Below are 19,402 nucleotides of genomic sequence, written 5' to 3' on the forward strand. Positions count from 1 at the left end.
CCCAAATTTGGTGATGTCAGAATAAGACAATGATGATGATGAGACTACAACTGAGCGTGTGATAGTAGTTCCCTACAAAATATACAAGCTACCAGACCTACAAGCTTTCATAACAACAAAGGCACTTCTAGAAACTTTCATAACTCCACCTTCAGCTGCATATTTACACCCAAGAGCCTCTAGGGTGTCTAAAGAGATGAGATTCTTTTTTAAATCAGGGACATGTCTAACATTAGTGAGCGTCCTCACGATACCATCATGCATTTTAATTCGGATTGTGCCTCTACCAACAACATCACACGCGACATTATTGCTCATCAAAACAATTCCACAATTACAAGATTCATATGTGGAAAACAAATCTCTATTAGGACGCATGTGATAAGAACAACCCGAATCTAAAATCCATTCATTTTTAGACCTCGTTCTGTCATCAGTAACAAAGAAAATATTTTTAACATTCTCATCAATTGCTATACTAGCGAACTCAGTAGTTTTCTCAATAATTTTTTTCTTTTGCTTTAATTTATTTTTTAATTTAAAACAATCAGCCTTAATGTGCCCCATTTTATGGCAATATCTGCACTCCAAATTTTTATGTCTAGATTTAGATCTAGATTTAGATCTACTATTGTCAAATTCTCTTTTATTTGTTCTACCCCTGACAATCAAACCTTCAGCCTGATTCCCTCTACTTTCCCCAGTGATATCCTTATCTATCTGCTCCTTAGATTTTAGTACAGATTTAATTTCCTGATATGAAATTATTTCTTTTCCATAAATCATAGTATCACGGAAATACTTAAAGGATTAGGGAAGATAACACAAAAGTAACAGGGCCTTATCCTTGTCATCAATTTTCGCATCTATATTCTCCAAATTCATAACTAAGGAATCAAATTTATCAAGATGTGAGAGTATAGATGTACCTTCAGTCATTCGAAGCATATACAAACTCTGCTTCAAGTAGAGACAATTCTTCACTGTCCTCTTCATATACAAGGCTTTAAGTTTGTCCCACATGCTCTTAGTCGTAGTCTCCGTAGCTACCTCCCATAAAACCTCGTCAGAGAGATTTAGAATAATGCTTGATCGGGCCTTCTTATCCATACCTGTAAGATCTTCCTTTGACGTACCATCTGGAATGTTCTCAGCTCCCTATAGTGCCAAATCAACTCCGTCTTGAACCAGAATGACCTCTATCTTGAGTTGCCACATACCGAAGTTGACATTTTTATCGAATTTCTCGACAACGATCTTTGTTATTGTCATCGTTGCTAAAAGATCTCGAAACCAGGCTTTGATACCAGTTTGTTAGAGCTAGCCCCAGGAGGCTCTGATACCAGTTTGTTAGAGCTAGCCCCAGGAAATTTAGCAAAGGGTAATTTTGGCAACCCAACAAAGACAATAAAGCAGAAAAATAAAAGCGACAAGAACACCAGATTTACAAGATTCGGTTAATTGACCTACATCCACGGATGAAGGAGGAACAAAACACTACTATAAAAGAGGGACTATTAGAAATGCCTTAGGAAGATGTTCCTAGGCTATAAAACATGAAACTATTAAACAAAAAAAGTCTAAAGTAAATAATTAGGTTTTCTTGTGGTACATCTGATTTCAAAGCCTAAGCCCTTATTTATAGTTTAAACAGGAGATACCAAATTTGATTTTCCTGAAGGGACTATGTGAGACTTGCTAAACTAACAGAATGGATGCGCTGCTTCTTTTTGGGTCTTATGAAACAGCCACAACGGTGCCAAATATTGGAACCACGCTATCAAGCCTTCGACACTCAGTAGTAGCTGCTGTCGATGATTATTTAACTTGTAACCCAACATCGGAGGGGTTGTTGGCAACGTCACACAGAGGGTGTACCCTTCGGGATAGTCAGATAAGCAGCACAGCTAGTCTTGAATTTGTTGGCTCATTTATCTCTAATCATCATCCCGCAGGATCAAGCTTTTATTATAGAGGATGTTGGAAACGTATACCTGTGGATGGGTGATGGATATAGCAGAGCTATCAACCCTTGCATGGCAGAATCACAAGCTCTTCTCGAAGGACGAAAAGCTGCAAGCCTTTTTCGGGACATCTTACCCCTTTATCTGTGAGCCCAAAATTGTAAACTTTAGTTGCATCTTGGGAGTCATTCACTGGCAAACCCCTTGTGTTCCTTTGTTATACTTCTGTTATCGATACGCCAAGGTTGAGGACTTTTCTAAGGAGATAGCCAAGCCTCAAGACTTAGATGGTCCAAAGTTCACCATTTTTTTTGTTGCTTTAAAATAAAAAGTGTGACTGTTTTGAGCACACTGTCAAAATTATTATATAAAAAGATTTTATATCCCTTAATATGATTGTCATATATTTTTTCTGATTCCTACCAGACAAGAGGAATTCAATATTTCTTGATTTTTTTTAATTTATGAAATTATTTTGATTATATTTTATCCAATAAATAGGGTTACAAGAAAATGCATGAATAAAATATATGTTATTATTCCTCTTTTCTCTTCTACCACGTACAATTAACTTGATAACAACATTATCTCTTGAGTGTGGGATTGATTGTGATTGTTTTGTTAAAGATCATCATTGAGCATAACCCTTTGTCTCTGTTGTTGAGCACAATCGAGATTTAGATCTTTCGTCATTGAACACAATCCTTTGTCTCCATCAATGAGCATAGTTAAGATCTAGAATCATCATCGTTTACCATAATCCTCTGACCCCATTGTTGAGCACAGTCCTTTGTCATTAAGTATAATTAAGATCTAGATCATTTATCGTTGAGCACAACCGAGATCTTATCCTTGTCGGATTCTTCAATGACCCCTTATCGAGCAAGGTTTTCTCATAGATATATTCAGTAAGTCATTATCATCACAAAAATTTAGCTTCGTACTTTTTAAATTTAAGCTGCATTCTACTTAATCATCTTAAGTTTGTAGGAGTGTATCAAAGTTACTGTGTAAAAGGGACCTCATATCCCTTGATATGATCATTATATATTTCCCTTGATTTCTACCATCCAAGAGGTATTTGATATCCCTCGATTTCTCAATTTTTGAGATTGATTTTATTATATTTCACCCTATAAATAGGTTTATGATGTACATAGAAAATGCATGAATAAAACACAAGTTTCTTCATCTTTTCCTCTAACAAAGATGACAAACTTGACAACAACAATATCTTTTGAGGACATGATTGATGATGATTGTTTTATTAATGATCCTCTTAAGGATATAATCATCTTGAAGGAAGTGACCATTTTTAGGACACGTCCAACTATAAAATGATACAATGTTTAAGGGGATAACTTACCTAAAATGACTGGGGCGAGGAAGGTTGTGAGTGCCCTATGACTTTGGAATAGATCTATCCTTAGGCATATATAACCCTAGAAGACTTAGCATTACAATATAACGAAGGTTGAAGCCATAAAGATTATTCATCGCTATTTCACATTAAGTATTGAGCTATTTCTTTGACTTGAGGATTTTGACTATTGTATAGATTTCCCTTTAGAGAAGGTCGGAGAATATATATATATATATATATATATATATATATATATATATATATATATATATATATATATATATATATATATATATATATATATATATATATATATATATATATATATATATATGTATATATGTATGTATGTATGTATGTATGTATACATAGATATATACATATACATACATATATATATATATATACACAGATATATATAAGGATAAAAAAGGTGTATTAAAATATCAACCTTGATCTTAATCAAGGATTAGACACAAAGAATCATTAGTCATAAATGATAAAAGTTTTATGAGCACAAAGAATTCACCAATAACATCAACTAAAATCACTTGAATTCTTTAGAATAAAAGATAGAAAGCTACTGAGCCCACTAGTCCGGCATTGGTTCCTATGGTTTGCATGAGCTGAACTAACCTAATTTTAAATTGAACCAACTTTAACCTACTTAAACTATTCTAAAAATACCATAAACCGGCTTGAATTAACTAAAACCAACCTAATTTGGATTCTATAATTAGGTGGTTGGTATATTCAAAATTATGTAAAGAAAGGGGGCGCTGTTAAGGAAATCTAAAAAGGGGAAACATCTTCCAAGGAAAAGCCCAAAATATGTGCTTTTTCCAGAAAATCACCCAATTAAAATTCTATAAATTATGTCTGACTTTAATATTATTTTATACTTTCTAATATTTTATGCCCTCTTAAGGAATATGTCTCAGCAATATATATATGTATATATGTATATATATATATATATATATATATATATATATATATATATATATATATATATATATATATCGATCCAATAAAAAATAATCTATTTATTAAAAATAAAACTAAAATGAAAAAAAAGCACCATACCTTACTAGATATGCTCCCTCATCCCTTATGTAAATCTGACGACACTCCCCCTATTTATCTCAATCTTGATCAAGTAGGGCTCGAACACAAAGGAAGATATACAAAGATCATCACTCCTAAAGTGCAGGTTCTTTACCTTTTCTTAGGCCCTCTTGTGCGAGTAAATGACTCTTTAGAAGAATAGAAAAAGGCATATTGTCATAAGCCCATAGATGAAACATGATCGTCCTTTCTTTCATATTTTTGATACTTCCTCTCAAGGTTAATATGTTTTTTAATGTGTATATGAGTTTGTATTTAGTGTTATTTGAAGATTACATAACATGATGAACTAAAATTTTGAAATGAATAAATAAGTTGTGAAATGAGATTGAATTCATTCTTCTGTTTTCTTCATCTGGTAAGATAAGAAAGACTATATTTGTCACTCCTAATGGACTTTAGTCTCCAAATTTGAATTTTCTTATAGAAATCATATGTATACTTTATATTTAATATCCTCTTCCCTTTGTCAATTAGTTTTTTTTCTCTCTTGAGAGTGTTTGCCAACAGACCGTAACTAAAGGTTTTATTTTATAGCCATACGTTTCTCCAAATAGATGTCATCTTCATGAGGTAGGTATGAGAGGACATGGTTGGATCCACAATATACTTTCAGAGCATTCAAATGTGAAACACATCATGTATGTTTGCAATGGTTATTAGGGGCAAAGTCACTTTGTAGGTAATTGATCTGATCTTTTTTCTAAAATTTTAAAAATAACTATAAGTATGAGAGCTAATTTAGCTTATTAATTGAAATTTTTTATGTTAAAAACAACCTTAAGAAGACATGATCACTAGCTCAACTTGGCATGCTGTTTTTCCTATTTTTAAATCTCTAAAACATTCTTAAGATGATATTAGTACTCTATCTTACTCTTCATGCATATTATGATACTATTGTCGATAATAATCCAATTACAAGCTTGCCTAGGTATTGATAGAAGATTATATTCATGAGATCCGTAAATACATCCAGTGCATTAGTATTTTTTTTTAAATATAGTGCATTAGTTATTCCAAAGAAAATCATTAATGATCATATTTTAATCTGATTGTAGCTTTTTATATGTCTTCTTTTCTTATCTTTTAAGTGATGGTATTGTGCCAAAATCAATCTTTGAGATCACTCGAGTCATTAGTAATTGATCGAACAAGTCATCTACTATTTTTTATTATTAATCAGTTGAGTTGTTTATAGAGAATTCACAATCTAGAGTGATTATTTGGTACAATTAATCGGCACCGATCAGTTTGAAGGGAGCACAGGCAATGGAGTCATGGATGACCACACCGCAATCTTCATTGTTTAGGCTTATGGTCTACCGCTTCCATAATGGCTCGCCTTCCAAAGATCTCTCACACCATTCGATTAGTTGTCCTTCTCCCCGCATACAATCTCCAATTCATGATTCCATTGCATTAGACATCCCACTATTTGTCGATCTTGCTAGTTAGGGCGAGGGTTAGAAAGCATTCAGGAGCCATGTACCCCTCATCCTTGCCAAATCTATCATATGCAAGTCATGATCCATGAGGCTGGCACGATCCATAACACCCAACTTGCCTTTGAATGCCAAATCCTGCAAGACATGGCTGGCTTGATGTTGTGATGCACCATGCGTGCACTTGTCCTAGTCGATCTTCTTGACCTGTGCCTCACAAGTCACTTAAAAGTGATTCATGGTGCTATAGAGGTCGGAATCCAAGCTTCCATTAGGCATGAACAACTTGAGCGGTGCCACAACCATTGTGAGTTCTTGCTCGTCTACGAGTTCATGCCCAATGGAAACCTCGATTCCTACCTCCACAGCGCCAAGCATCACTTCGATGGCTGGTGAGCCATAAGATCACCCTAGGCTAGGCCTCTACGTTGTGCTCCCTCCACCATGGGTGGGAGCAATGCGTGGTGCACTGCAACATCGATCAAGCCCAACAACTTTATGCTGGATTCGGCATTCAATGCCAACTTGAATGTTGTCGGCCTCGCAAGACTCGTGGACCATGAACGTGACCTGCAGATGACAGCTTTGACAGGGACGAGGGGCTACATGGCCCTGAATACTTCTTCACCAGCAACGCCAGCAAAGAGTCGGCTGTCTATAGCTTCGAAATGTGACATTGGAGATTGCTTTTAGAAGAAGGACGATAGAACCGATGGAGCACCCGAGCAAGGTGAGAATGGTCGAGTGGTTGTGGGAGCATTAACGATGCTGGAAGTAGCTGACAGACAAAGAATGATGGGTTTGGGTGCTCCATCGGTTTTATCAAGTGCTTGATGGTGGTGGGTTTGCGGTGTCCTCATCCGGACTGCAGCCTGTTCGCGTCCTCTGATTGTTCTCTGGACCAGCCCACATCGTTTCCTTTTCATCCGACTGTTCGACGAAAGGTTTACCTGCTGACGTTTGAGTCCTGCTCGACCAACGTCGTAAGACTGGCACTCAGCTTCATATCACTGCTCTCCTTCACGTACCTGTGCAGGCGCTAGCGGCCGTTCACAGGCAGCACCTCTTCCTCCCTCACCTTCAGCCCTCAATCTACTTGCTGAGGGACCAACAACAAAGTGTAGTCACCGAGTTCTAATATAAATTTACGTTCACAGTTCTTCATATAACATCTCTAGTTTAGTTGCATGTAAGAGACTTGATCGGCCTATAAAAACTTCATGGGCTTATTATTATCAACTTAAACAAAAGCATTTTGGAATTTGACTTAGCGAAGCCCAATGTGCTTAAGGTGTTCCAGCGCTGTGTCTGCTAAAGGTTATTGTTGCCTCCACTCGAAGGATGGCGACCTGCAGAGGAAGTTGCAGCGAATCAGACGTGTATACGCAATCTTCTTCCGGTGCTATCAAAGCACGTCAGTACTGATAAAAAATGGCAAGTACTTGCTCAATCACGTACTCCTTCCATGTTTGAATACGATGTATCAATGTATCTGAGTTTGAATTCAGAGTAAGGAGCAGCTTGCGTTTGAACCGAAGAATTGTGAAAGAGATAATTTTTATTCACTAAAGAGATATAATATTTATATAAGTTTTGAGAAAGAGATTTTTCCTGAATCAATCACTCAAATCATAATCAAATCAGTTATTCAAATATTAGTTTGTCATTTTGTCACGAACAAAACTATAAATGGGGTATTTGATGTAATGCTTATGTATATATGTATCTTTTGATTTTGTTCATGCTTTATATAGTATGTAAAGGGTTGATAGTAGGTTTGACAGCCCTATTTTCTTTAGTTTTGGTGGTTATTTTAAGCTTGCAAATAATGATTGTGTCATATGGGTACTTATGGGGATCTCAATCTGTAGTAAATCATTTTGGATCGTTTGTTGTACGATTGTTTAGAGCTTATGAAGTCTGTTTGTAATTTGCATTGGCTATGAAGTGTTTGTTGAAATGATTGCTTGTGAATCTCCAGTGAGATGCTTTCTCCAACTCATTTTATCTTTTGTAGGTCCTAAGGGACCATAGGAGGTTTCAGAGAGTTTGATCTTTGTGGACGAATACGTAAAGGTGCCGCTCGACTCAAGCAAAACCGACTAAGACTGTGATAGCTTGTTGGGAAAAACTATTATAGCGGAATAATTCTTTTCTCTCTTTGTGTATCAAAATGGTTCCTTACCAAAATACCAACCAAATTTTTACTTGGAAAACCCTATGCAGGAAAAACCATGGGATCGTAGTCCAATTCAAACCTTCACTATCACCAATAATGATAACAAGTTTATAATAAGTCTTCTCCAGAATAACTAAAAGATCATAATAATATCAAGAACACAAATCTTAGCTCAATAATAACATATCATCATCAAATAGATGGATTTCATGAAAGGAAAAGTTTAGGTCTTACCAAGTGAGAATATTAGAAAAGAACCTCAGAGAAGACAAATTGTAAATCAGCACTAATAGGATTATAAAACTCATTACAAGGATTCTTCTCATAAAATTTGAGCTAAAGCCAACAAAGTTTAGCCACTTATTTAACAAAAGCCTCAAAACCTAGTTTTTTCTTTCTCCTCTCTTTCTATGTTTTTTTCTTGCACCACCACTATTTCCATGATTCATACTCACGCCTCACGTTGCACACGTCTCCACTTCCCTTTCTTTCTTATTTTTTTTTTGTTAATAAATCAAATTTGGGCTCAATGCTCAAATCATTTGGTCCAAGCCCACCTATAGTTGGACCCAACATCACTATCATGATTAATCAAATCAAGATCTTCTATCATACTCCCGTAAGATTTAGCTTATGTTAAAGATACTAATCTTGGACCGATGTAATTAAAATATTTTATAAACTAGAGGCTTTGCGAGGGAGTCTGCTAGTTGATCAATAATATTGACATAAGAAACACATAATTAATGTTTGACAACTTAATCTCTAACGAAGTAAAAGTCGATAGTATGTGTTTCATGCGTGAGTGGAACATTGAATTGGCGTATAGGCAGGTGGCACCGCCATTATCACAGTATATTATAGAAGTAAATTTGGAGTTAATGTCAAGTTCCTATAGCAAGTTGGTGACACGGTTAAGTTCTATAGTTGTGGTGATAATGACTCAGTATTCAACTTCAATGATGGACTTTGTGATTGTTTTCTATTCCTTGTAACTCTAAATGATTGAATTTGCTTTAAAGAAGATATATAAGCTAACATAGATGTTCTATCATCAATATTAATTTCCTAATCAACATCAAAGAAGGCATTGAGATGAAGTAATGAATATTTATGAAGAAGAAATCTATGATTGAGAGTCTACTTTAGATACCGCATGATTTGTTTTACTATAAACCGATACATAGTAGAGAGTCGATACATGAATTGTGATATTTTATTGAGTGTAAATGAAATATCTGAACATACGAGGGATAAGTATTGTAAGGAGCTAAGTACTTATCAGTACTGTGTGAGATTCGTAATAAGGCTGTCATCATATAATTTGAGTGATTCAGTAGTAGAGAGTGGAGTGGTAACTTATTTAGTATTCTGAATATTTATCTTTGATAATAGATTTTAAATATACTTCTTTTGATATATAAAAACTTCAGAAGATGTAAATATTGCTGCTACTCCTAGAAAGTAGTTTAAGGTTCTTAGATCGTTGATAGAGAATCGATCTGCCAACTATTTAAGGAATTTTTGATCTCCATAAGATTATTGCTATAATGATAATGTCATCCATATCCACCAGTAGATATATAGTACTTCCTTTTTGTTGTTGTAGAAATAACGAAGTGGTCGACTTGGAGTTGATGAAATCAGTTAACGCTAAAAACGAGCCAAATTTAGTATACCAAGCTCTTGGAGCTTGACGAAGTCAATAAATAGCTTTTTATAGTTTATAAATATGGCTTGGATATTGATGGTGGATGAAGTTAGGAGACTACTACGTAAAGACATCTTTAGTTAGGGTCTCTTATAAAAATTCTTTGCAAAGTAATATATTATTATATTATTAATAATATAAGCTAAATTTATAGTATACTTTGAGGACACAAATTAAGTCTTATGACTATAAAATTTTATCTCATGTGTAGTCAAATTCAATTACCAAATTGCTAAAGATACTTTGTGATATATTACAGTAACTTTCTTCTCTAAGAATGACAAGTACTATTGTAGCACTATACATTATATATACAGTACTTAATAGTTAGAGAAAATAGTCTAAAACCAACCAATGTTAATTAATAACTTGAGTCACACTATATTAATTGTTGATCTATTTACTTGGACTTACAACCTAAAGTGTTTAAAAAATATGTTTTTATAATTAAGTTTATGAACAAACCATAAAAGCTATGTTGATGTATATTTAAGTAGATATTATAATTGATATTTTTACCTACATACGTAAAGTTATTTATTTCTATTATCATGTTCACATTTATGTATGTATATATTATAGTTGAATGTGATGATAAGATTGTCTTAAGAAAACAAATTATATGAGTTATTTTGGATTATATTAGGAAGGGCTAATAGTTTTATGGTATATAGAAAAAAGTATGACATTGATGACATATAATAGTTATAATTTGTATTGTTAGTGAGGCTTAATGTAGTATTATTATATTTATTAGATATATTGGCCTACCTTTTTTAAAAATTCGCATGTGTATAATTGATTTTTAAAATTTAGAATCTAATTAAATAAAATTATTTTAAAATAAATTTTATTTTATTTATTTTTGATTTTCAACCCTTTTATCTTACCAACTAATAGGCCAAGTGGGAGTGTATTAGATTATATAGTCCTATCTAATTAGACAAGATATCTTATGGATATGATTGGATTTTTATTATTGATCAATAGAAAGGAAGTTTAATTATGATAGGATTCTTTACGAGATGACCTTGATAGAAGGGACTCTCTTAATAACACAATAACGAAAATGCAGATACGCAGATAAGAGGAGACAGGGATATACGATATGATTGAGAGATTATATACCTTCTATCATCTTCCTTTGGTGATGTAAATGAGTGATTGCATATCTTCTCTCATATCCCATTTATCCTTAAATTCATTGCTTATAATGGTCATGTGAAGAATAAAAAGAAAGGAGAAAACAAGTATAGTTCTCCTAAAGGTCCTTACGATTTATTTATATATAAAAAAGATTTTTTGAATAAGCAATGAATCAAATGACATGTATTATAAATTTGGATCTATTATTATTTGATTTTAGATTTTGACATAAAAATCTTCTGCATAATAATAACACTAATATTATGATTTTTATACTTACACAACAAAACAAAGTTAGCTAAGTTCGAATATAAATTTACTTCCACAGTTCATCATATAACAAACATCTCTAGTTTAGTTCCATGTAAGAGGCTTGATGAGCTTATTATTATCAACATAGGCATTTTGGTATTCGATTTATGGAAGCATAATGTGCTAAAGGTGTTCCAGCGTTGGTGTCTGCCGGATCCTTGTCTATCTTGTTATCGTTGCCTTCACTAGAAGGATAGGAAGCTGTAGCGAATCAAACATGTATACGCAATCTTCTTCCGGTGCTGTCAAAGCACGTCAGTACTGATAAAAAATGGCAAGTAATTGTTCAATCACCTACTCCTTCCACGTTTGAATACGATGTATCTTTGCACGACCGAGTTGGAATTCAGAGCAAGGAGCAGCTTGCGTTTGAACAACTTACACAGCTGCTTGACTTCTCCCATGTCTCTACCCTCCACCCAAGCACGATCATGTCACAATGGATTTAATATGAAGGGCCAAATATGCACGCAATTTGCTCTCACAATATGAGATTTATTTAATCTCTTGGATAAGAATATATATACATTATTTAATATTAATTTGTTTAATCTACCCAAAAATCATGAGATTTTGACTTGTCAAAGGAATTGAGGTGCAATTGAAGCAAATTCTTACGTGATGTTGAACAAAAAACACGTGTGGAAGAATAAATAGTATCTCAACTTCTTTGTCCATAAAAGCCCACGAAACCCTCATGCCTCGCACACCAATCCTCCGCCCACCTGTGCACTTCCTGCACAAGCTTCTCCATGGCCTCATCTCCATCCTTCACTCTCCTCCTCCTCTTTCTCTTCGCCACTGTTGCCATTGGGAGCAGCAGCCGTGAACACAAAGAGAAGATGACGCACCTCCACTTCTACTTTTACGACTACTACGGTGGCTCGAACGCGACCACCATCACCGTCGTCAGCCCTCCCGGCAACAACACCTTCGGGAGCATCGGGGTGGGCGAAAACATTCTCAGGGCAGGGCGTGAGTCGAGCTCCAAGCTCATCGGGAAAGCGCAGGAGCTCACCGTGCAGGCATCCTTGGAGAGTCCGGCCTACCTCTCGGCGCTAAATTTCGTGTTCACCGCCGGAAAGTACAACGGGAGCAGCTTCTCCATCTTGGGCAGGGCGGTGCTGACGGAGCCTAGGATGGAGCGGGGCATCGTTGGGGGCACCGGCAAGTTCCGGATGGCCCGAGGCTACACCATCAGCAGGCTCATCAGGTCGACTGGAACTACTCAGATGGAGCTTGTTTTTTAGTACGGCGCCTACATCTATCACTACTGATGAGCTGCCGTCTGCTGCCTCTCATTGTTTGTTGCAATAAAGGCTGCTCTGCCTTGCGGCTTGTTCTACATCAATACTTTGCTCTTTCTCTTTCATACCGCATCGATGCCATTGGCTCGTGTACTCTATATCTTCTCTTTGTACCAAGTGATTAGTAATTAACAGTTGCCGCTAAAATTCTTACGACGATGTAATAAGCAAGTTCGAGCATTCAGGAGACGTACAACAAAGAGTAGCTGAAGTAGAGTAAATAAGCTATGTCGTCAGTACTGTAGATGATGCCATTCGGCTACCTGCTCATACTTGACTCTCTCGGTCTTGTCGTCTCCACTTGAAAGAGGCTGCGTTGTCGTACAAAATTCTACGGTGAATCGAAGATGCCTTGTCAATTTACATCAAGTGATGAAAAGATTTGAAGTACTTCCTGGTGTGATTCCAGAACAAACTGAGAAACAAACACGATCACCGACTCTTTACTAGTTCGAATGTGACGTAGGACATCTGTTGAATCTGTTTTATCTTTTACAAAGCATGATCAAGCCACCAAAGAAGAGTCTGCAGTCGAAGGAAGAACGATCGACTGTCTTTTTCCGCCCGATGTCCTAAGGTCACTGGTCAACCAAGCTTTTCAAACGTAAAAGTCAAATCTACCTTCGTCTTGATGACTTCGTTGCCTTCAAGATTCTCGATGGCCTTGTCTTCATCCTCCTCATCCCCGTTCTGTCTTACCTTCCTCTTTATCTGTCATAAGAGGGAAGATGAGCCACCTGCACTTCCAGGGTGGTAAGAGCACAACCACCGTCACCGATGTGAACCCTCCGGTGATAATGGCTCCTACAAAAATCAAAATAATCGAACATGAGACTAATACGCTGTTATAAATTGTTTAAATATTAAAAAATATAATTTCTAGTTATTGGATATTTGAAAAGATAGTTTCTTTTTAGTTATTTACGAGGGGTTATATTTTTTTATGAAAATATTTATAAATAGATATTTGAGAGTAAATTATAAGTAAAATCTCTTTTCTGATTTTTCTTCTTTCTTGACTTCAAAAATAACCATTAAATTAGACATTCTATAATTCTTCTTTGAACACTCTTTATTGTTTGTTCAATATAGATCTTCTAAAGGCTTGTCATATCCATTAAAACTATCTATATCAAACCCATATCAATCTTGTTTAAAAGAAGATGCAAATATCATTTTTTAAGAAATTATTTATACACGTTTCAAGCCTAAATATTTTTTTTTATAGTGTTCTTGATCTTGTATTTGTTATTTATAGTCGATTTCCATAGTGTTATTCATCCTATTCATTGTTATCTTTTCTAACATTCACACCAATAGTAATCGTAAAACGAGAAATATATTAAAATTTCACAATTAATCGATGGGTTATATACGCAATTATTTGACCACAATTAAAATTTCACACATCCCAATTGAGAAATATATTAGATAAATGATCTATTATCAAAAGAATTACCCCTCTGTGTGCTTCTCGATGGACATATTTATTTATGAAATAAAACATTTGAGATATAAAAATTTTGCTCTTGTAGATGTCGATTAACGTTAATGACTATAAAATTCATCAATCACAGTAATAACGTCAAGGATGTCGTAGATATTTTACATAATTTTCTATAATGGAGTCCAAATACTACTAAATATAAACGAAAAGAAAATATATACATATCCCCAGAGATATCTCCTCCCCGGTTCTGACATTTGGACTTTGTCAAAGGAGTCGAAGTCGGCTATCTTTCTCAATCCAATGGTGGCGGAGTCCAAACACAACTTCCGTGCATGAACACACAATGCTTCTTTGTCTGAATGTATAAAAGCCCACAACCCCCTCCCCTCATGCCTCGCCACCCAATCCTCCATACTTCCTCTCACATCAGATCATGCTTGATTCCCTTAAACACAAATGATTAAGACAAAAGAAACGTTTAGCTTGTATTTAGAACACGATCCGACATAACTGCATGATTCTTTAAGGAAAAGATGGAAAGTCTTTCCTCTTTTAATTGACAAAATGAAAAGAAAAAGAAACATCACTCCAAAACAAAATACGGGTAAAAGAAATTTCTTCTTCCGATGTAATTTCTTACAGGATATTACCTAAGATGTGCAATTTGATGATGTACGTTGATCTCTCATGAGCCATCCCAACCCAACTAATGTTGGCTTTTTATACTTTTGCTACGAAACGAGACAAGAATTCAAGAATTCGATCTACGCAACGAGACAAGAAAGCAAATCGCAGTTCTTGTCTAGCTTCTCTCTCGTTCTGATGAGAGAGAACATTGGTTTTTGACGCTAGCATGTGCCGGTTTCATCTTCGCTAATGAGCAATGATATCTGTGAATTTGTCAGCCATGATGCTGCACAGAGCGTGGATTTTATGCCTTGTGTTCTGCTTGTCCACCATGGTCCCGGTTTTAGTCAAGACACGAGGTCGAAGATGAACAAAGGCGACGCAGTCATCGACGACACTCCGTACTACTCACCAACTATGTCCGCCAAACGAGAAGTTGGTGTTTGCACAGGCGGCCGTAAGGAAGCTTCGATCTAGCTTCCAAGCACATATGATACATCTAATCACTGACAAACCACTTGGCCTTTATCGACTCAATGTGTCGGGCTGATTCATTACATCCTGAGGACGGCAAACCTAAGACATCAGCAGATCTTTTCCCGATCTCAGCCAACAGTCGCTTGAGGCCGCACAAGCACCTCGGGGATGGGCCCTATTCATCAGCATGTATACGAGCATGATCTAAATTCAAAATTTCTAATAAGGAGATGGAGTATTGAATGAGTATATTTTGGCCTTTTGTGGTAACGAGCGGTAGCCACCTCATGACGTGATGCACGTCTACTGAAGAAGCATCTCGAAACTGAGGGTGACGATAACTGTACACATACCTTTTGGATCTATATGAGATGGTGCTATCCTACCTCAAGCCATCCGTGATGACCTAAAGGTAGTGCCGCACGACTCGAAGCCGTGCAGGTGGGCCCGTGTCGTGCTAAAAGCATGAGTCGATCTTATGAGGTATCGTGGATCATTAAGAGCCTTGTATGTTTGACTCTCCGATAAACATATATAAAAGTCAATCTCTTCCCCAATGATAAGGGAGCACACCTTAAACACCTATATACTATCTCGAGCTTACTTCAATTTCTAAGGGTTGAGTCGGGAATCCCCCTCCCATGCGGAAAGTGTATTAAACATATTCTTTACAACATCAACTTTAATCTTAATCAAGGATTAGACACAAAGAATTATTAGTCATAAATGATAAAAGTTTTATGAGCACAAAGAATTCACCAATAACATCAACTAAAATCACTTGAATTCTTTAGAATAAAAGATAGAAAGCTACTGAGCCCACTAGTCCTGGCATTGGTTCCTAAATATTGGTTTGCATGAGCTGAACTAACCTAATTTTAAATTGAACCAACTTTAACCGACTTAAACTATTCTAAAAATACCATAAACTGGCTTGAATTAACTAAAACCGATCTAATTTGGATTCTATAATTAGGTGGTTGGCTATTATATTCAAAATTATGTAAAGAAAGGGGACGCTGTTAAGGAAATCTAAAAAGGGGAGACATCTTCCAAGGAAAAGCCCAAAATATGTGCTTTTTCCAGAAAATCACCAAATTAAAATTCTATAACTTATGTCTAACTTTAATATTATTTTATACTTTCTAATATTTTATGCCCTCTTTAGGAATATGTCTCAGCAATATATATATATATATATATATATATATATATATATATATATATATATATATATATATATATATATATATATATATATATATGTTGAATCTCGTATTTTGATGATGAAACTACTTGATATATGTTTATGATTTAATCTGCGTTTTGAGTGACGCAGGATGCTTTGATCAGGATGAGACAATTAAAGCAAGAAAATCATGTTGTGCCGAAGGAACATGTAAGAAGATTGGACGTCGGGCCGGTGGATCGGTCGACGTATCGACAGAAGGCTTCGGGCCGTGGACTCGGGCATCGGGCCAAGAAGAGCGGGTATTGTGCCAAGGATATCGGAGTTGCGGAGTCAACTGGCCGATTGGGCAATAGGCTGCAGGAGAGGACGATGCGCCGAAGAATCGGACGAAGCGTCGAGGGACCAATGACATGTCGGACAACTTGGTTAATTGCTTAGGATTAATTGTCTCGATCGAAGTTTTTTTTTAATTGTGCAGGATTAACTATGATAACAATGAAGACATAAAGCGAAACAAAGTGTCGGAGTCAAGCGCGAAGGATTTGTTGAGAGTTCGAGAGTTCGACGGAAGTCCGAAGGTTCGTCGGGAATGCTACCGGAACTAGCCGAGAATGAGTTGGGAGCTTGCCGAAGGGTTTTTCGGAAGCTCACCGGAAGGTTCGTTGGAAGTTCTCGGAGCTCGCCGAGAAAGATCGGAGCTTGCCGAAGAAGCTCGTTGGAACTCGCTAAGATCAAATCGTGAAGTCTAGGAGCTTGCCGGGAGTCCGCAGAATGGTTTCCGAGAGTTCATCGGAAGACCGCCGGAAGTTTGCCGGAAGCTCGCCAGAAGAAGTCTTGACTTGCGGACTTTGTAATAGCTTAGAAAATGTCTTTAAAATCATAGTTAGCACGTTAATTAGGGTTAGGATTATGTGTTAATCCTATAACCCAAGTAGGGGCCAATTAGGCCCAAGTTCGGACTGGTTTGGGCCAAGTTTGGAGCCAAACCAAGTGAGCTGAAATAGTGAAAGAGGTGGCACCGCCAAGGTCAGAGGTGGCACTGCCCAGGAGAGGTTCTCCAGCGAAGCTGGGAGGTGCAACCGCCCCAGGCAGGCGGTGGCACCGCCTGGGGCTCAGTCTCCGAGCGAGACTGGGTGGTGCAACCGCCCCTGACAGAGAGGTGGCACCGCCTGAGCTCGGTCTTCGAGCTCTGGCAGAGAGGTGCAACCGCCTCAGTCAAGAGGTGGCACCGCTTGGGGCTCAGTCTCCGAGCCAGACTCAGGCGGTGCAACCGCCCCTGACAGAGAGGTGCAACCGCCTGGGCTCAGTCTTCGAGCTCTGCCAGGCGGTGCAACCTCTCCAGTCAGGAGGTGCAACCGCCTGATCCCGGAATTCCGGGATTTGATCGTTTTGAGCTCCAAATTTGAACTGGGTTGGGGCTTATAAATACCCCACCCATTCAGCACAGAAAGCACACAGACCTACACCGAAATCTTGATCTTTTCTATGATTCTAAGAGCTCAAATTTGTGTAAAGCCCAAAAGTTCTCCTCTTTCTGTTCTTCAAGTTTTGGGTTGTAAAGAGAGGAGAGAAAGGGTTTGTAAGGGTTGTCTCTTGAGCCTGTCAAAAGGAGTGAAACTGTAAAAGGGCAGTTGGCCTTCGCCTATTGAAGGAAGGCCCCTAGTTGACGTCGGTGACCTCGTCGGTGGAGGAAGCCAAAAGTGTAGTAGGTCAAGACTGACCGAACCACTCTAAATCTCTGGTTTGCGTTTATTTTGAGCACTTTATCATTACTGCAAACCTCCTTCATAGCTACTGCTCTCTGCGCTTTCACGAACAAGTTTCTAAGTTATGATCTTTCCGAATCTGCATTCAGACGTAAATCGGTGTTTTCGTACGATCTTTACATTGTTGTTTACGTTTACGTTTTGATTCTATTTATAACTATAAACTGTCTTCTGCGCTTTTACGAACGAGTTTCTAAGTTCAGATCTTTTCGTAAAACTACGTTTGGACGCAAACTGCGTCTAGACGTAAAACTGCGTTTAGACGTAAACTGCCCAAACTGTGTTTAGACGTAAAACTGTGTTTTTGACGTAAACTGCGCAAACTGTGTTTAGACGTAAAACTGTGTTTTTGACGTAAACTGTGCAAACTGTGTTTAGACGTAAAACTATGTTTTTGACGTAAACTGCGCAAACTGTGTTTAGACGTAAAACTGTGTTTTAGACGTAAACTGCGCAAACTGTGTTTAGATGTAAAACTATGTTTTAGACGTGAACTACTTTTAAACGTAAAACTACGTTTAGACATAAAACTGCGTTTAGACGTAAACTGCGTTTAGACGTAAAACTACGTTTAGACGTAAAACTGCGTTTAGACGTAAAACTGCGTTTAGACGCAAACTGCATTTAGACGCAAATTGCATCTAGACGTAAACTGTGTTTAGACGTAAACTGCGCTCAATCTTAAGTAATATTAGAATCGGCTTTTACATCGAAATCGTGTTTATCGAACGAACGCAGCTTTCGTTTTTAATCGCTGAAAGATTTCCGCTGCACTAATTCACCCCCCCCTCTTAGTGCTCTCGATCCTAACAATTGGTATCAGAGCCCGGTTAACTCTCAAACGGATTAAAACCCAAGAGAGATGGCTTACGCCGGAAACCAAGAGGGCCATTCTATTACACGTCCACCCATGTTTAATGGGACGGACTACACCTATTGGAAAACCCGAATGAGAGTTTTCTTAATTTCTCTAAATCTGGATTTATGAAAGATTTCCGCTGCACTAATTCACCCCCCCCTCTTAGTGCTCTCGATCCTAACAATTGGTATCAGAGCCCGGTTAACTCTCAAACGGATTAAAACCCAAGAGAGATGGCTTACGCCGGAAACCAAGAGGGCCATTCTATTACACGTCCACCCATGTTTAATGGGACGGACTACACCTATTGGAAAACCCGAATGAGAGTTTTCTTAATTTCTCTAAATCTGGATTTATGGAATATCGTTGAAAACGGTTTTCAACTTCTCTCTAAACCGATGAACGAATGGTCGGATTTAGAGAAGAAGTATTTTTCTTTAAACGCAAAGGCTATGAATGCCTTATTTTGCGCTTTG

At 37.1% G+C, this 19,402-nt stretch overlaps 1 protein-coding gene across 1 annotated transcript; it reads left to right on the forward strand.

Moving 5' to 3' along the window:
- Positions 1 to 11,958: 11,958 nt before the first annotated feature.
- LOC135589104 (dirigent protein 11-like) lies at positions 11,959 to 12,711 on the forward strand. Its single transcript, XM_065081405.1, has one exon. It carries the CDS (start codon positions 12,001 to 12,003, stop codon positions 12,496 to 12,498), a length of 498 nt encoding a protein of 165 aa, XP_064937477.1. The 5' UTR covers positions 11,959 to 12,000; the 3' UTR covers positions 12,499 to 12,711.
- Positions 12,712 to 19,402: the final 6,691 nt, after the last annotated feature.

Source organism: Musa acuminata, chromosome BXJ1-8 (assembly GCF_036884655.1).
Source record: "Musa acuminata AAA Group cultivar baxijiao chromosome BXJ1-8, Cavendish_Baxijiao_AAA, whole genome shotgun sequence".
Lineage (NCBI taxonomy): Eukaryota > Viridiplantae > Streptophyta > Magnoliopsida > Zingiberales > Musaceae > Musa > Musa acuminata.